Raw genomic sequence first — 19,185 nt, forward strand, 5'->3', positions numbered from 1 at the left:
CTTTTATCCGTTTCTTCCTGATGTCTTTATGATTCTTCTCCTCTCTCTCTCTCTCTCTCTCTCTCTCTCTCTCTCTCTCTCTCTCTCTCTCTCTAGGTACCCGGCTAATTGGTAACCTATTTTCAATTTATCTGTTTCTACTTGATGTCTTTAAGATTCCTCTCTCTCTCTCTCTCTCTCTCTCTCTCTCTCTCTCTCTCTCTCTCTCTCTCTCTCTCTCTCTCACTAGGTACGTGGTTAATTGACAACTTAATTCCATTTTATCTGTTTTTTCCCGGATGTCTTTGTGATCCTTCTCTCTCTCTCTCTCTCTCTCTCTCTCTCTCTCTCTCTCTCTCTCACTGAACTACTCTTCCCTGTTATTTTCATTCTTGCGTATTTATCTTTTATTTGTTCTCCATTGACACATTTCCATTCTGGTCCAGTTTCTTGTTCAGATGTTCTTGACTGATATCCTTGTTTTATCTCCTGCCTTGTTTTCTATTTCTTTACCCTTTCGTAATATTCTGATTTTACATTTTATTGCATTTATCTTTCGCCTTGTTAATTTCATTCTTGCACAACATTTTTTTGTGTTTTCTTACAGCGTTCTTTTTCCCAGTAGCATCGCAGATGAAAAGTGTTTTTTATTTGTATTGTAAATGAAATTTGCGAAATATTCAGTTGAATTTTACTTCATAAGGATGCATAATATCACTCACAAAAACACAGACAAATATATATATATATATATATATATATATATATATATATATATATATATATATATATATATATATAATTACTCTTACAAAGTCCACATATATCATACATTATAATTATCATCCGTAGTAGCACTAGCTGTCATAATGTTATAATCATCTAAGAATTATTATTATTATTATTATTATTATTATATTATTATTATTATTATTATTATTATTATTATAACCACTACTATATATATATATATATATATATATATATATATATATATATATATATATATATATATATATATATAATTACTCTTACAAAGTCCATATGTATCATAAATTCTAGTTATCATCCGTAGTAGCACTAGCTGTCATAATGTTATAATCATCTAAGAATTATTATTATTATTATTATTATTATTATTATTATTATTATTATTATTATTATTATTATTATTATTATTATTATTATTATTATTATTATTATTATAACCACTACTATCAGCATTAGCAACATCACCACTCCACCAACCTCCCAGTACCCCACCCACCAAAAAAGGATCCTAAATGATCCTCGCCGTCCTTCGCAAATCAGAGCGGACCATTTCCTTAACCTCGCTGTCCTGCCAACCGTAAAGGTCGCTGGACCCATCCTTGCGACCTCTGTCCTTTTTGGGGAGGAGCGTCCGCCACAGACATCATCATCTTCGTGCCCAGACTTTTTTTGGGGAGGGGGCGGTAAGTGGGTATATCAATTATTATCAGATCATCTGTGTGCTGGGGGCAGAGATTCGAAAACGTTGCCTGAGGTTGGATTTGGGTTATGTCAGAGTGGATTAGAATGGGCTGTTATTATTATTATTATTATTATTATTATTATTATTATTATTATTATTATTATTATTATTATTGTTATTATTATTATTATGAAACCTGAATGTTCTAAAGTATTACGGCAGGTTTGACTTGCATTGCTGTGATGAAAAGAATTTATTATTATTATTATTATTATTATTATTATTATTATTGAATATTCTAACAAAATCCTAACATTGTTTTGATGAAATTACAAATAAATGCTCTTTATTATTATTATTATTATTATTATTATTATTATTATTATTATTATTATTATTATTATTATTATTATTATTATTATTATTATTAGCTGACTAACCCGGCGCTGCCAGGGAAAACTCTGAATGACAACCAATAAACTCTCTCTCTCTCTCTCTCTTACTTCCTCTTCCTCTCAATCTTTCCCTCTTTCCCCTCTCTAACACCCCCTCTGCTCTCTCTCTCTCTCTCTCTCTCTCTCTCTCTCTCTCTCTCTCTCTCTCTCTCTCTCTATTTTAATTCACAGATTAGAATCATGATAACAGGTCATAGGTACGAACTTCTGCATAATAACAAAATTAATTCGCGTATACAATCCACCACAACAAACATCAATCTAAAAACAGTTTACACTGTTGTTAAATACTCCAACAAGTACCCTATTTTCTACCCCCACATCCCTAACACCCCTCCGCCAACCCTCCACTGCACAGGCACTCTTGCTCCATCTATTGGTCTGAGTGAAGTATACAACGTTTCTTTATAAGTAGTCCTTGTAGCAAGGACCCTAAACGGTAAGTTGGGCCGGTAAAACCATTATCTCCGAGGGTTGAAATGAAAGTCAACATGGAATTATGATCTACTAATAAGTGTAAGAAACTGTCAATTTTATGAATATTATGATCTCCATAATTGATAACATTCATTCATTATTCTAAGTACAAAGAAACTGAAGTAACTATCGAGTAATTACAGTTTGAACGCGAATTCAGCAGCCTTCCTCCCCCGTCTTAAAAATTCAGTTGCCCACATTACCAGGACACTGCAAAGTGCTGCCAACTGTCGGAGCCTTCAGGAAACATTTCTAGCCGGCTTAATTAGGATCTCTTCGCTGATTGGTTCTCTTCTTTGCCGTTAACGATTCAACTGCTTAGCGTCACTCAAACTATCAAATGGTGGTTGATAGGAATCGCAGTAAAGAATGTATCGTCCTTTCCTGTTCATATTAATGCGTTTTATATAAAGGCATAAACGGTCCTAATATCCGATTTTATAACAGGGATGTGGATGGGAAGATACTTAGGATTTATAAGTACTGACTTGCAATGACTTAAATGGATATGAAGCAGAATGGTCGATACTTTCAATGTAAATAAAATAGGATTTAAAATTTCTGTTCAAAAAGTATTCACGCGTCAGTATGTTTGTAATTCAAAAACATATTTAGATGAATAGTAAAAATTGTAACGTAGCGAATATACTTTAATTACTAATTTTATTTACGTAAATATATTATGATGTATATGCAATATTACAAATGGTAAGAGTTGTAAATGTATATTTTTTTAATAAAAGAAAGAATAAATTCTTCAGTGTTCACCGACAAGCTAAAGTATGTTCACCCACCTGCATCAAAATTGAATAGGCGTTTGTTAATTTTATTATCTGTTTGTCCTTGAGCTTATGCAACAGGAGAGACTGGAAATAACAGAGGAAAAACTATGAGTTTGAAAAAAATCAGAAATATAATTTTACTTGGAGGGTTTTGCAAGAGCAAGAAAAAGCCAAAATTCTTTTGTGCTTAGATCAAATAGGGAGGAGGGGACATGTTGCGAGAAAGTAAGGGAAAAAAAAGAATAAAGTATTGGACGAATAGTAGTGGGAGCATATATATATATATATATATATATATATATATATATATATATATATATATATATATATATATATATATAGTTTTGTAAGAAATTATTATTTCCTAAATATTTGTTTTGTAATAAAAAAAAAAAAAAATCCATGAGATTGAATATCGCAGTCAGCTGACTTCAGACCACACGTTTCTTGTTAAAGTTCATTTTGAAACAAATCCCAGCTGAAATTATGATTTAATTTCCATATCTCTAAAGAGTGATTAGTGTCCTATGCCTGAACTGAACTGGATGACTAAACTTTATAAAACAAAATAACTCTGGATAATAACCGTCTGAGATATTTATTATTTTTATATTAACGTTTACTACAAATAATTTGTATATTCATGCACAGATGCATACGAAAAAATTCTGCTTTTTAATTACTTTAGCTTCTCGAATCCAGGTAAAAAAAAGTCACAGGAAAAAATCGCAGGGAAAAAAAGGTAATTAATCTTTCTTAGATAGTGACCCCCAAGGGGTTTAACCCGGTATGTATCCATTTTTGGTGCGCTTTTAGTACAAGCCCGTTGGGTTTTCCGTGTGAACAGAAACAAAACAGTGTAAATGACATAAAGATAATGACCCCCAAGAAATACTGTGAATTTTTCCCTGCGACTTAATTACCGCCCGCCATAAATTAGTGTGACTTTTTTTCCTGTGACTTTTTTTCCTAGCCGGAATTGTGACTTTTTTTCGTGACTTTTTTTTCCTGTGACTTTATTACTGGTCACCAGCTTGTCTTATATCTACACAAAAATAGAAAAGAAAATCAACCAAAAACTGAATCCTATTCCTAGACAAAAATAGCAAAGGAAATCAATCAGACTTTTGTGTCAAAAAATAGAATTTATTCAAAGAGTCGAAACCAAATCAGACGCTGATGATCCTGCATCTACTTGTCGTCATCCTCGACCTCGGGGAGGTCGGCCTCGGGGGCTTGGGGCACGACGTTGTCGTCGACGACCCTGTAGCCGAGGTGGTCGGCGACGTACTTGACGTAATACTCCTGACCGTCGGGCGCTACCCAGGAGTACTCGCCCTCGACGGCCCTTCCGGCCTGGCCCTCCTGCTCCTGCTCATGGTTGTCCAACTCGAAGTCCACGATGTCCGAAGGAAGGGCGGCTCCAAGGGCCACTAGGCAGAGAGCGAGGATGACCTGGAAGATAGATGGTAGGAGGTCAATGTTGGAGAGATCCTTTCTGTTATAAATATTTGAATGAAACGATAAGTATCTTTGGTCTTGGAGACTCTAATCAGTTTTGTTATAAATATTTGAATAAAAAAAGTATCTTTAGTCTAAGAGACTCTTGGCCCTTTCAAGTCTGAATGAAAGAGGATTTATCATATAAAGTCGAAGATTTTATTTGGTGAAAATGAAACATTATAGAAATCTGCAACAACCTTATTTGTCAGGAACAAGCCGTAATGAACTAAATATGAATTTTTATCTTTAATTCTTTATTTATTTATTTATTATTTTTTTTCATAATTTATTTATTTCTATTCATTCCAATAAGGCCTGAAATTAAGTGAATAAGTATATAAAGCCCTACAGAACGAGAAAGATTCAGGATAAGGTTGACACCCACTTTGTGTAGATGAACAAAACTTAACTGAAACCTCAACAACAAGCCCTAGCAGTGTGGTGCTGTTGGCAGAAATCAAATAACCGATTTAAATATTTAGGCTCTCAAGCCTTCTGGTCAATCAGCTCTTCAGACAGTGAAAAAAGGGAGTTAGAGTGGTTGAACAGCAAGATGAAATCCCAAAAATAAAGGAGATGAAGTGCCCAGGTCTGAGGGCAGAGGTAGGGGAAAACCCTGCAGTTGCACAAAAAGGTAACAGTTAGAGAGGTTGGACAACTAGATTGAAGAAAGATCCGGGAACTGAAGATAAAATTAAAGGCTGAAAAGGGAAGTTCCAGGTTGGGACAGAAGGGTTGATTTAATTAATTATGAAAATTTGGCTATAAAACCAAACACTGGGGCACTTTCAGGCATTCAGTGCTTAAGGTGAAAAGAGGAGGTTGGAGTGGTTGGACAGCAAGATGGAAGAAAGGGAGACGGATATAGAGATAAATTAAAAGGTTAAAAAATTGGGTTCATCTAGGGACCGAATGCCTACAGTGCACCACATGAGGTGCACTGACGGCACTATTTTCGTACAGGGAGGGTCAGAAGTTGAGAAAATCAAACCAAGAGACAAACGTCTTCAAACAACCCTTGGCAATGCCTACAGTGCATCACACGGGGTGCACTGACGGCACTACTTCCCTACAGGGAGAGGCACGAGCTAGGAAAATCAGATAAGGGACAAACGAACGAAAACTGAGGAGGGGGAAAAACACTCACTAGAACCTTCATGTTGACAGCTGGCTGTGACTACAAGCAATCTGATGCCTTGACTTGGCTTACACTTTGTTTATATACGCAGTCGTGGCCTTGAGTGGCCTTCGGGAGGCACTTTTTGGAGGCGCGAAAAACGGCGGCCGTAGCGGCGGCGTCTGGTCTGATGGAAAAGATCCCTGAGTGGACTCGTTTTCGTGTGTCCTTAGTGGCTCAAACTTGTTTACTCTACTTTTTGTGATGGCGGCTTGATTGGGCCACTTACTGTTTCAGAATTGCTCCTGCCTGGCAGGTGGCATAATTAGGTAAAATCCCCATCAGGATGATTTAATGAAGTTTTATGTAATAGGGACGAAATTGAGAATTATTTGAGCTCATTATTTAGTTCCATACGGAAAATCTCGTTTTTATAACTTGCAGGTAAGGCAATGGATTTTAGATCATTCTTGCTACCACCTTAGACAAAATAGCTGCTGATTATGCTTTTAGATACTTAAATGACTTAAATGGATGAAGAGTAGAATGGTCGATACTTTTAATGTAAATGAAATAGGATTTAAAACCTCTGTTAAAAAATTCACGAGTCAATATGTTCGTAATTTAAAAACATATTTAGATGAATTAAAAAAATCGTAATGTAGTGAGTATACGGTAATTACTAATTTCACTTATGTAAATATATTATGCTGTATATTCAATATTACAAATTGTAAGCATTGTAAATGTATATTCTCTTAATAATAAACAGAATGAAAAACAACCTTATTCATATTCTCTTCCAAGTTAAATGAATTCATATTTCTCTTGAATTCCCAGTATGGGTGAGAAAAAATTCAAGCAATTGCATATTATCATTGTAAACTGGGACTGATTTAGATCTTGATAAGAGTTTTAATACGTGAATAAATAAAACAATAAATTAGAAACTATTTACTTTCTAACTTAAACAGGCTTCATACTTTTAAGTTTCAGCGCTTTTGTTGACTCTTTGAAACATAAAAGAAAAATAACTTGATTCATCTTCTGTTTTGCAATTAAAAATAGAAAAATTAAGCAAAGAATGAGACTTTTTAAACGCATTTTTTTTTTATTTCTGTAAACAATGATTAATATTTTCAACACAGAATCAAGACTGAATTTTAGTAAAAATGGTATGATTTCCTCGTGGCCGGTAATAAAGCCACAAGAAAAAAAAGTCACAGAAAAAAAGTCACAATTTTGGCTAGGAAAAAAGTCACAGGGAAAAAAGTCACATTAATTTACAGTGTTTTGTTTATGTTTGTACGGTAATCCCCAACGGGCTTGCACAATCTAGGAAAGATTATTGTGACTTTTTTCTGTGACTTTTTTTTCTGTGACTTTTTTTTCTGTGACTTTTTTTTTACCTGGATTTGATTTCCTCGTAAATGTCTCTTACCTGATTTGCCTCGAAATTGTAAAAAAAAAAAGAAATATTATGTTGAAGACGCACACCTTTTGGAGATGACAGAGCAGAATAAAACCAGTTTACGTTCATTACGGTAGGTATTTCAAGAGAGATATTCTTCGGACGGAAAGTAATTGTAAGCCAAATTTTTAATTCCTGTTTCCTGAAAGTTTCTTTGAGCAGTTTGTTGTCGTAAATTGTGAATGATGTATCTGTAAGTTAGTAGACTTGGGTGGGTCGCAGGGTGAAAGTAATCTTATCCTGAAAGACATATTATGCCCCCCCCCACGTCTCTCTCTCTCTCTCTCTCTCTCTCTCTCTCTCTCTCTCTCTCTCTCTCTCTCTTTCTTTCTGAGGGGCACAGCTTTCCGACTTATAAATAATACTTTAGACGTACGGTTGAAACCCACAAGCTTAGCAAGAGTGATTCGAGTGTTACATATCTCAACTACAGAGGCCACTTTGAGTGACTGCATTATCTAAAGCAAATTTGAATGCCATTATGATATCAGTGACAAATTCAAGTTGTTTTAGTAACCAAAATAGGAATAAATCCTCATTTTATTATTGTGTCTACACTATGTCGTTCGAAGCTGCTTACGAGACATAAAAGAATTTAACCCAAAAATTTCTGTAGGGCCAAACTGTCCTGACTTCTCACTTTTCTCTAGAAGATCTTCGAGTGAGAAGTTTCATTCATGGTTTCAGTGAAGATTACTTTACCTTTTTCTGCGCTCTTTTATAGCAGAGTCAAATAAGATTCTAAATGGCGATTGTGATCTCCAGAGTGGGTTTATGATATAGAATAGGATATAGAATTTAAGCCAAAGGCCAGTGCGACCTATGAGATCATTCAACGATGAAAAGGAAATTGACAATGGTTTAAAAAGTGCAACAGCAAGAAAACCTCAAAGCAGTTGCACTATGAATCAAATGTTAGGGGAGGGTGACAAAGTAAGATAGAAGAAAGCGAGTATGAACGGAGGTACAGTAAATGGGGTTTATGATATAAGTTTTCCAGTAAACTGGAACTGGTGACGATGAACATAACTATTATTTGCTAGTGAAACTGATATAATTCCAGATACGGATAATCAATTTAATAGCTCTGAAAATAATCGCGTTCTCATGTTTACTAATTACTCAGTGAAAAATACTTGTAGGCTATTTAAGCCTGATGAATTATCAATTAATAATAATAATAATAATAATAATAATAATAATAATAATAATAATAATTGCGAGGCTTCTGCTATCATTCTTTTTGAAGTCTCGTGGTCTAAGCAGCGACATACTCAAAATCCAAAGGATATATTTAATTATCGCTTCTTGAGTAAAATATATCATAAAGTACCATGGATAAATATATCATCCAATTCCCAAATGACAGCATATATTAAGGATAATATCGCTAACATTAGAAATGAAAGTTATTATTAAAAAAAATAATCTTTATTCAGCCAATCATAAATCAATACTATTCATCATCTGCAAATGATCTGTTTATTTGTCATCATCCTCGACCTCGGGGAGGTCAGCCTCGGGAGCTTGGGGCACGACGTTGTCGTCGACGACCCTGTAGCCGAGGTGGTCGGCGACGTACTTGACGTAATACTCCTGACCGTCGGGCGCTACCCAGGAGTACTCGCCCTCGACGGCCCTTCCGGCCTGGCCCTCCTGCTCCTGCTCGTGGTTGTCCAACTCGAAGTCCACGATGTCCGAAGGGCGAGCGGCTCCAAGGGCCACTAGGCAGAGAGCAATGAGAACCTGGAAGGTAAAGATAATTTTCATTCGTTATTAATTATTAAGCAATTTATGTGATGCCTGTTTTCAAGTACTGCATTTAAAAGGGTCCATAAACTCAGAATAGGTCTATCCCCGTACGGGCGTAGTGCCGCCAGTACACCTTACGCGGTCCACTGTAGGCATTACTAAAGGTTCTTTGCCGCTTGCCCTCGGCCCCTAGCTGCAACCCCTCTCGTTCCTTTTACTGTACCTCCATTCACATTGTTTTTCTTCCATCTTGCTATCCACCCTCTCCTAGCAAGTATTTCATAATGCAACTGCGAGGTTTTCCCTCTGTTACACCTTTCAAACCTACCTACTCTCAATTTCCTTTCAAGCTCTGAATGACCCCATATGTCCCAGTACTTGCCCTTTGGCCTAAACTCTATATTCCATTCCTATAAAATTCTATGGTTAGGTTAGGTTAGGTTAGGCTAAGTTCTTGTCCTCTAATCCTCTTCTTATAGGGGAGGTTAGGTTAAGCAAGATGAGGCTGAGTTAGGTCCAAGGTAAGGTAATGGGTTACGTCCCCACCAAATTTTGGTGTTTCCTTTATAATGTATACTAAAGTTAGGCCTAATAGTCAGGTTAGGTGGAGACGGTTAGGCTAATCAAGTGCTTCCATCAAGTACAGTGATTTCTACAGGGCTCTTGACAAGAAGCTGACATGAAACCCATCATATGGAGTAATTCCTAAGTGAATTTTTTCCAAGATAATCCCTACGTGAATTTTGACAAGAAGTTGACATAGAACCCACCAAATAGAGTAATTCCTAAGTGATCTTTGCCAAGAAGTTGACATAGAACTCATCAATTGGAATAATTCCTGAGTGAATTTTGCCAAGAAGTTGACATAAAACTCACCTAACAGAACATCCCTCAAGTGAATTTTGCCAAGAATTTAACATAGAGCCCACCAAAGTAATTTCTAATTGAATTTTGTCATGAGGCTGACGTAGAACCCACCTAACAAAGTAATCCCTAAGTGAATTTCACCAAGAAATTGACAGAGTTCGTCAGATGGAATAATTCACATATGAATTATACCAAGAAGTTAACATAGAGCTCACCAAACAGTAATTCCTAAGTGAATTTTACAAAGAAATTGACAGAGTTCGTCAAATGGAATAATTCCCAAACGGATTATGCCAAGAGTTTGACATAGGACCCACCAAATAGTAATTCCTAAGTGAATTTTACAAAGAAATTGATAGAGTTCGTCAAATAGGAATAATTCCCAGATGGATTATGCCAAGAATTTGATATAGGACCCACCAGAGTAATATCTACGTGAATTTTACCAAGAAATTGACAGAGTTCGTCAAATGGAATAATTCCCAAATGGATTATGCCAAGAATTTGATATAGGACCCACCAGAGTAATTTCTACGTGAATTTTACCAAGAAATTGACAGAGTTCGTCAAATGGAATAATTCCCAAATGGATTATGCCAAAAAGTTAAAATAGAACCCACCAAACAGTAATTCATAAGTACATTTTACCAAGGAATTAACCGAGTTCGTCAAACTGAATAATTCCCAAATGGATTATGCCAAGATTTTGAAATAGGACCCACCAAAGAGAGCGATTCCTACGCGAATTTTACCAAGAAATCGACACAGAACGTCTTATACGTTCCACACTCACCAGAACCTTCATGATTGTGCGTTCAGACGACAGAAGCTGATGTGGAGATGAGCTGCTTTCTGCTTATATATAGTATACACTTCTCAGCGACCTTCAGACTTCACCTTTAACATAACGAGATTCTCTCGCCTGGTTCCAGAATAGTCGCCCGGATTGAACTCGTTCTCACGAGTCCTTTTTGTGCCAAATGATTTGCTACTTTTTATTGGGCGGTTTTAGTTACGTGAAGTTTTGAGTTATGAAATATAAACTTTCTAGCTTGCTGATTGATTTTATGTCTTAACAGAACTAGTAATTAAATAGGTATACGCCAGCTGTTCTGAGTTGTGTAATGTGAGTAACCAAAAATTTATTTAATATTTGTCTGATGACAGTTCTGTCATGCATTTTTCATTTTCTATTTATTAGCATCTAATTCCTTACCAATTAGATTAGTTCCTTTTTATTGGCATCTAATGTTGTATCCTTTATTTCCTTTACTATTAGAATCTAATTCGTTATCAATTACCTGCTTTTATTTTTTATTAGAATCTAATTACTTATCGATTAGCTTCTTCCCATTTTATTGGCAACTAATTCCTTTTCAATTATCTTCATTCCTTTTTGTCAGCGTCTAATTCCTTATCAATTAGCTTCTTTCCTTTTTATGATCCTCTAATTCCTCATCTATTAGTTCCTTACCAATTAGATTAGTTCCTTTTTATTGGCATCTAATGTTGTATCCATTATTTCCTTTACTTTTTATTAGAATCTAATTCGTTATCAATTACCTGCTTTTATTTTTTATTAGAATCTAATTACTTATCGATTAGCTTCTTCCCATTTTATTAGCAACTAATTCCTTTTCAATTATCTTCATTCCTTTTTGTCAGCGTCTAATTCCTTATCAATTAGCTTCTTTCCTTTTTATGATCCTCTAATTCCTCATTTATTAGTTTCTTTCCCTTTATAATTAGTTGCAATGAAAATTGCGTTTTATATTCACTTTTGTTTATTCTTGCCTAAAATAAAAGAGTTTTCAAAATAAGATTTTTTTGTACTATATGCTCATAACAACACCCCAAAATATTCAACTGGAATTATATCAATATTTCAACTTTAATTCAATAATAAGTCTCACGATCATAGTGGTCCAGGAATTAATTAAACCAACAAGCAAAGTTGAAATGAGTTTTAATTATTGCTGTCTCATCCAATAGGGATTTAAAAACATTGATTGATAGGAACGTTACGGTAAATTATGCTTTATTTTACAACACAATGAAGTATTGAACAAGTTCTGCGGGTTTCAGGCAGTATAATTTTGACAAATTTTTATAACGAGTATTTTAATTTCGCCTCCCTGTTGGAGATATATTTGAAAGCAATAAAGGTGTACCATCTGGCATTTGGTGAATTCATAGGGCTGGTATATCTCATGGCATTACTTGACATTTTCAGGAAGGAATATATATATATATATATATATATATATATATATATATATATATATATATATATATATATATATATATATATTTATTTACATATGTATATTATTCATTTGATAGGGGTACCAAGTGTTACTCTCCTGATTTTCAGCACATATTTATTGATAGGATAAAGGCTTCTGCCACAAACCCCTTACTATTGTGGGGCCCCATCCAGAAACTGACCAAACCCAGCGTCGTTCAAATCCAGTCATAATTATTAAACATCATTATTATTATTATTATGCTCCTCCCTTGGATAATGTCTACAGCATTCTACACTCTTTAATAACTTATGCCCAAATGACATTTATTTTTCTCTCTTCTCTAAATTCAGTGGTTTTCAACCTTTTTATGCCCATGTCCCATTTTTGGCATCCCTAAATACTCATGGCCCACTGCCCTTCAGAACTGTGTAATGATGATAATAGAATTATTATAAAGTAATTTAAGAATAATTTATTAGTTTTGCATTTTCATTTATGGAATTATTTTTCAGAACACTTTTATTAGTTATACACTTTCATTTATGAAAGAAAGCTCTGGCCTGCATTTACTGTAAATAATTTTTCATTTTTTAAATACTGTTTTGAAGATGTCCGTGGCATGGCCCACCCTCAGAACTGCCCATGGCCTACAGTTTGAAAATCACTGTCTTGAGTCATTCCTGCTCTCTGCTGCTGACGTGTCCTAAACTCAGATATATCGGTTTTATTTTCTATCCCCTCATATTTGTCTATATATCACCTTTTCCTGTTACTTTTATCTCTCTCTCTCTCTCTCTCTCTCTCTCTCTCTCTCTCTCTCTCTCTCTCTCTCTCTCTCTGCAGGCTGATATCCCACTGGAGCCCTCTTGGGAATAAATTCTATTGACTCTGTTCATAGGGTTTTCAGCTGAAGATTTGAAGATGAAAAATGATACAAGAAAACATTTGTTGAGCGTATGAGATGAAGTTAGGAAGGTGACCCAGAGAGTTAATGTATGTACACATGCGTCTGTGTGTGTGTATGTGCGTGTATGTGCAAAAAATCTATCATCTAGATCCTCGAGAAAAGAAACCATCTATTCCTGTTCCAACCTCTTTCTTTTTGTGCCGTTTGTAACAGCGCATGGAATCCTGTTTCTATCATTTTCTTTGCCAGGTTCCACCCCGCCTTAGAATTCTAAAAGTGGCAAATGCATGCTCAAGTTTCCAGCCCAGTTATGTCATGGCCACAAAGGAACTGTTGGGTACAATGATCTTCATTTCCTTGTTCTGCGAAGAACTTTCTTCAGTTCTTCATTTCCTTTATTAGGTGCAGGCTGGCTACCTTTTGGGTATTTTCACTCTTTGAGGTTTCTCACTACGCCGTTGATATAAAATCAGATACTTTTCTTTGTAATTTTTTTTGTCATATTTAGTCCAGTTTATTCAGGGAATTCGTTGTTTTTGGTCATTTTCGACTTTTATTTATTTTCATCTGCTATCCTAACAAGCAAATTCGCTTGATTGGAACATTGCGTTCCTAAGATCATGAAAATGTGTTATTTTTTTTATTAATATGACTGTAATATAAAATATGAATAAGTAGCGTATAAGAGAATAAGTAACTTACGGGTAGGAAGTAATTCAGCATAATTTTCATCATAGCAGAAGGAAGACTATTTTGTAAAGTGATTTCTTTCTTAAAGAAACTCAACTTTTCAAACTACAAAATGCATAAGATGTAAGCATAGAATAAAGCCTCCGATTCGCTTCTTATTTAACAAGGCCAAAAATCCCACCTATTCCTTCATTTTGTTAATAATAAATATTGAATTTCTAAGAATTCGTTAACGGAAAAAAAATATTAAGGACGCGGAAAGCGTCTAATCATATAGAAAAATAATCTTTATTGAAAGCCAGTCTTCAAAAAATAATCTTCAGCCATTCAAGCGCCTATTTGTCGTCATCCTCGACCTCGGGGAGGTCGGCCTCGGGGGCCTGGGGCACGACGTTGTCGTCGACTACCCTGTAGCCGAGGTGGTCGGCGACGTACTTGACGTAATACTCCTGACCGTCGGGCGCTACCCAGGAGTACTCGCCCTCGACGGCCCTTCCGGCCTGGCCCTCCTGCTCCTGCTCATGGTTGTCCAACTCGAAGTCCACGATGTCCGAAGGGCGAGCGGCTCCAAGGGCCACTAGGCAGAGAGCGAGGATGACCTGAGGTGATAAAGAACAGGAGATAAATAAACAAATCATTTTTACGGCTTTTCAATATAATTTTTAAGCCACTCAAGTCTTTAACTGAATCTTTGTTATTATTATTATTATTATTATTATTATTATTATTATTATTATTATTATTATTATTATTATTATTATTCAGTAGATGAACCCAATTCATATGTGACAACCCCACAGGGGCAACTGACTTGAAAGTCAAGCTTCCGAAAAATATTAAGGTATTCGTTTGAACGAAGTAACAGAAAAATAAGAAAAGGAAAATTAACAAATCAACAAATCCATAAATAAATAGATAAAAATAAAAGCAAAATATAAAATACTAGGAAAATTGCTTTAGAGTAGTAATACATTGCATCTTCACTTGAACTTCTGAAGTCCCAAAATGCACGACACCCTCAGTGGAAACTGTTTCTCAGTCCAACGGTGCGTGAGGAATAAAAGACCTCTGACAGACAAACTTACCAAAACCTTCATGGCTGCTTGCTGTTTGCTCTGAAGACAAGTGCTGATGCCCAGACTCCGGTCACCTCTTCTTATATACCCCTGAGTGACCTTCTAACTGCACCTTGGGCCGTACCAAATCCTTGTCCCGGTGCCATGGTAATCCCTCCCCACCACCCCAAATTGGACTTATTTACAGGTGCCCTTTGTGGGCAAGAAATGCTTGCAATTGCTTTTTGCAGTCATTTTGTTTAGTCTTGTTTAGGTTTCAATTAGGCCAGTCTTATTGTGTTATATTCAAATTTTTTGAGCAATGCAGGCGAGTGTTAATATACTGATACCTTAATGAATGTTCGCTATTTTCTTAATTTATTTTTGCACTTGTTTATATTTTATGAATATATTTATTCTTTTTCAAATAAATTTGTACTTTTATTCACTTATTCATCTGTTCATTGTTTTCAGAGATAATAATTTAAAAACAATGAACGTTTATGCCTAAAAAAATTTTATATTAGTTCTTTATTTTCCAAAGCCTTTTCTTAATGAATATTTTATTTTCCCTTAGACATATATAAAATAAGAATAAATTCTACAAACGCAGTTCTCATTTCTTGAGGTAAATGCTATGTCACATAAATTTAAATGTAAAGAAATAAAATATTAATTTAGAAAATCTGCAAACTCACTTCTTATTTCTAGAAGGTAAATGATGTCATATATATTTAAATCTAAAGGGATAAAGTATTCATTTAGAAAACGGTTTGGAAAATAAAAATGAATATAAAACTGGTTTTAGGCATAAACGTCAGCTTTTGTTAAGGAATACACGTTTCCAAACTGACCTTCTGGGCAGCATTATGAAGAAAGTTTAACCCGCACATTATTGATAGCTTTTTCCTTCTGTTCATTTTTCTGTAGATATAATAAAAGACCCGTTATACTTATGCTTTATGGAACCTGCTCATAATCACTGTATTATCTTGTGAATTTGCGAAGACCAATGGTGTAATTTAAGCCCAGTCCACACCAGAAAGCTTTGCTTGCAAGCAATGTTTTCAAAGTGCTTGGTAACTGGTTTGGAGCAGTTTGTAGTAAGCAGTTTCCAAAGGCCGTTCCAAATAAGTGTGAACAGTTTGCAAACTGTTTTCAAAGAATGTTTGCAATTGCTTGTGAACGATTTGTAAACTGTTTTCAAAGAACGTTTGCAACTGCCTGTGAACGCTTTGTAAACTGTTTTCAAAGTGTTTGCAACTCCTTTTGAACGCTTTGTAAATTGTTTTCAGAGAATATTTGTGACAGCTTTTGAACAGTTTTTAAACTGTTTTCAAACAATGTTTGCAACTGCTTGTGAACGCTTTGTAAACTGTTTTCAAAGAATGTTTCCAACTGCTTGTGAACAGTGTGTAAACTGTTTTCAAAGAATGTTTCCAACTGCTTGTGAACAGTTTGTAAACTGTTTTCAAAGAACGTTTGCAACTGCTTGTGAGCGCTTTGTAAACTGTTTTCACAGAATGTTTACAACTGCTTGTGAACAGTTTGTAAACTGTTTCCAAAGAATGTTTGCAACTGCTTGTGAACGCTTTGTAAGCAGTTTTCAAAGAATGTTTGCAACTGCTTGTGAACAGTTTTTAAACTGTTTTCAAAGAACGTTAGCAACTGCTTTTGAAAGCTTTGTAAACTATTTTCAAAGAATGTTTGCAATTGCTTGTGAAAGCTTTGTAAACTATTTTCAAAGAATGTTTTCAACTGCTTGTGAACGCTTTTGTAAACTGTTTTCAAAAACTGTTTGCAACAGCTTGTAAACAGACTGTCTACAGTTTCCAAACAATTTTTGCAACTGCTTGTGAACAGTTTGTAAACCGCTCCAAAACAAAGTTTACACTTGTTTTAATAAAATGTACAAACTGTTATGAATTAATTTTGTAAACAAAGTTAACTTCCTTTGCTTAAAATAAAAGACAGTACACTGACTTGAAAAATTGTTTGTGAATATGCTGAAAATGGTAACAGGAAGCCACAAGAATCCTCAGGACAGCATAAGACCTCAAAGAGTGAGCACCTTTTAACCTACTGAGGTCTGGACAGAGGTTAAGTGTTTGCAAACAGGCTGCAGGCGGTGTGCAAACATTTCAATAAAGAATTTTGCAAATATTTGAGCAAAAGCTTGAAAAATTTATTCGCAAAAGAACAATTATGTTGTGGACTTCGTTAGGAAACTGCTCCTTGTGCCTTAAAGATATTTTTTGAGTGTTAGCATTCTGATATTTAAGAAATGTTAGAGTTTAGAGAGAGAGAGAGAGAGAGAGAGAGAGAGAGAGAGAGAGAGAGAGAGAGAGAGAGAGAGAGAGAGAGAGAGAGATCGTCCTCCAAAGGCATTTAGTAATGGTCCTTATAGAGGTGTTTTATTAGGAGCATATTTAATTATCACTACTGTTTAAGAACTGAGTTCTATTGTTAGTATTCAATATATCTCCAAAGCATCATTTGAAAGCTGAAATTAAATGCCTCACATCATAGCACCTCTTAGCCATAGGAGAGCTGTTAATCAGCTCAGTGGTCTGGTTAAACTAAGGTATGACTTACTTATAGCAACTCTTCTCCTCTCCTTCTTCAAGATTATTATTATTATTATTATTATTATTATTATTATTATTACAGCTGTTGTTGTTCTTTTGTCTTTGTTATTTCCGTTCTTGTATTAATTAATTTTTCGTTACTGTTAACTTTCCAAGCTCACGTTCTTATTTTCATTACTTGATATATTTTTCTTTACCAAACGTCAATAACGATGCAATTAAAGAATTACCCTTTTCATTACTGAGCTAATTGAGCTCTTGTCCTTCCCCAAAGGAGGTCCCTTTACAATATCTTTGTTTTCCTCTAAAGGCAAATTTGAATGGTCACAAAACTTAGGGATCAGTTAGTGTCAGTTCATTTCAGAACTGGTGCAAGCTACATCTTGTTAATAATATCTATAAATCTGTAGGTTATCAGTAATATTAATGATAATATCATTAATAATATTATAATTAATATTAATAATTATATTAATAATACTATTAATTAATATTAATGTTAATATTATTATTAATACTAGCACAAGTGCTGATAAAATATTCACTCATAAATATTATATAGGATAGAGATGATAATCAATTATCAAAAAATAATCTTTATTCGTACAGCAAATTTAATCCAGTTCCCTTCATCATCCACCACTTAACAGTTACTTGTCGTCATCCTCGACCTCGGGGAGGTCAGCCTCGGGGGCTTGGGGCACGACGTTGTCGTCGACGACCCTGTAGCCGAGGTGGTCGGCGACGTACTTGACGAAGTACTCGTTTCCGTCGGGCGCTACCCAGGAGTACTCGCCCTCGACGGCCCTTCCGGCCTGGCCCTCCTGCTCCTGCTCATGGTTGTCCAACTCGAAGTCCACGATGTCCGAAGGGCGAGCGGCTCCAAGGGCCACAAGGCAGAGAGCGAGGATGACCTGAGGGGGAGGAGGAGGAGGAGGAGGAAGTAGAGGAGATCGTGAGTTATTGGGAAATTTGGTTTTTGATTTTTGGACTCTTGAAGTTTAAGCTTGACTCTGATTACTGAGCCATTCCAAAATAGACTTCATTATGATTCCTACTACTTCACTATTCCAAAATAGACTTTTGATTCCTACTACTTGACTATTCCAAAATAGACTTCAGTTTGATTCCTACTACTTGACTATTCCAAAATAGACTTCAGTTTGATTCCTACTACTTGACTATTCCAAAATAGACTTCAATTTGATTCCTACTACTTGACTATTCCAAACCAGACCTCAGTTTGATTCCTACTACTTGATTATTCCAAAATAAACTTCAGTTTGATTCCAACTACTTGACTATTTCAAAACAGACTTCAGTTTGCTTCCTACTACTTAACTCTTCCAAAATACTGTAGACATTCAGTTTGATTCTTAAGATTCCTGAGTAGACTTAAATGTGATTCTTACTACTGAATCATTCCAAAACAGATTTGAATTTGATCTTCACAACTGAACTATTCCAAAACAGACTTAAATTCGATTCCTACTACCGAACAGTTCCAAAACAGACTTAAATTTGATCCTTATTACTGAACCCTTCCAAAAAAAGGAACTTACCAGAACCTTCATGACTGTTTGATCTGACGACAGAAGCTGAGGAGCTAATAAGTGCCTCGTGGCTCCTGCGTGTATATATATACGCCCCGACGCCCTTCAGATCTTCACCTTTGGCAATACCAAACCTGGCACCACGGGGCAATCCCCCAAAATCTGAATCCGTCTGCGATTGTCCTTCCAGAGTCAATGGTGTTTATTCTACTTTTTGCAACGAGTTTCTTTAGCATCCAGTCCGCTTCGCTTTATTGCGTAATTTGCATATTTTTAGAGTGCATTTA

The 19,185-nt window shown here is 35.4% G+C and overlaps 4 protein-coding genes across 4 annotated transcripts; all 4 read right to left on the reverse strand.

Moving 5' to 3' along the window:
• Window positions 1-4,259: 4,259 nt before the first annotated feature.
• Window positions 4,260-5,950, reverse strand: LOC136836073 (cuticle protein CP575-like). The gene is made up of 2 exons (XM_067100001.1): window positions 5,797-5,950; window positions 4,260-4,601 (listed from the first exon to the last, which is right to left on the reverse strand). Exons 1-2 carry the CDS (start codon window positions 5,806-5,808, stop codon window positions 4,338-4,340), a joined length of 276 nt encoding a protein of 91 aa, XP_066956102.1. The 5' UTR covers window positions 5,809-5,950; the 3' UTR covers window positions 4,260-4,337.
• Window positions 5,951-8,656: 2,706 nt separating this feature from the next.
• Window positions 8,657-10,706, reverse strand: LOC136836049 (cuticle protein CP575-like). The gene is made up of 2 exons (XM_067099937.1): window positions 10,650-10,706; window positions 8,657-8,983 (listed from the first exon to the last, which is right to left on the reverse strand). Exons 1-2 carry the CDS (start codon window positions 10,659-10,661, stop codon window positions 8,720-8,722), a joined length of 276 nt encoding a protein of 91 aa, XP_066956038.1. The 5' UTR covers window positions 10,662-10,706; the 3' UTR covers window positions 8,657-8,719.
• A 3,265-nt stretch (window positions 10,707-13,971) lies between these two features.
• On the reverse strand, window positions 13,972-14,825 carry LOC136836063 (cuticle protein CP575-like). Its single transcript, XM_067099989.1, has 2 exons — window positions 14,788-14,825; window positions 13,972-14,301 (listed from the first exon to the last, which is right to left on the reverse strand). The coding sequence occupies exons 1-2, from the start codon at window positions 14,797-14,799 to the stop codon at window positions 14,038-14,040; spliced, it is 276 nt and encodes a 91-aa protein (XP_066956090.1). The 5' UTR covers window positions 14,800-14,825; the 3' UTR covers window positions 13,972-14,037.
• A 3,106-nt stretch (window positions 14,826-17,931) lies between these two features.
• On the reverse strand, window positions 17,932-18,968 carry LOC136836259 (cuticle protein CP575-like). The gene is made up of 2 exons (XM_067100265.1): window positions 18,908-18,968; window positions 17,932-18,259 (listed from the first exon to the last, which is right to left on the reverse strand). Exons 1-2 carry the CDS (start codon window positions 18,917-18,919, stop codon window positions 17,996-17,998), a joined length of 276 nt encoding a protein of 91 aa, XP_066956366.1. The 5' UTR covers window positions 18,920-18,968; the 3' UTR covers window positions 17,932-17,995.
• Between the last annotated feature and the right edge of the window lie 217 nt (window positions 18,969-19,185).

This window comes from Macrobrachium rosenbergii, chromosome 56, assembly GCF_040412425.1.
Source record: "Macrobrachium rosenbergii isolate ZJJX-2024 chromosome 56, ASM4041242v1, whole genome shotgun sequence".
Taxonomy (NCBI): domain Eukaryota; kingdom Metazoa; phylum Arthropoda; class Malacostraca; order Decapoda; family Palaemonidae; genus Macrobrachium; species Macrobrachium rosenbergii.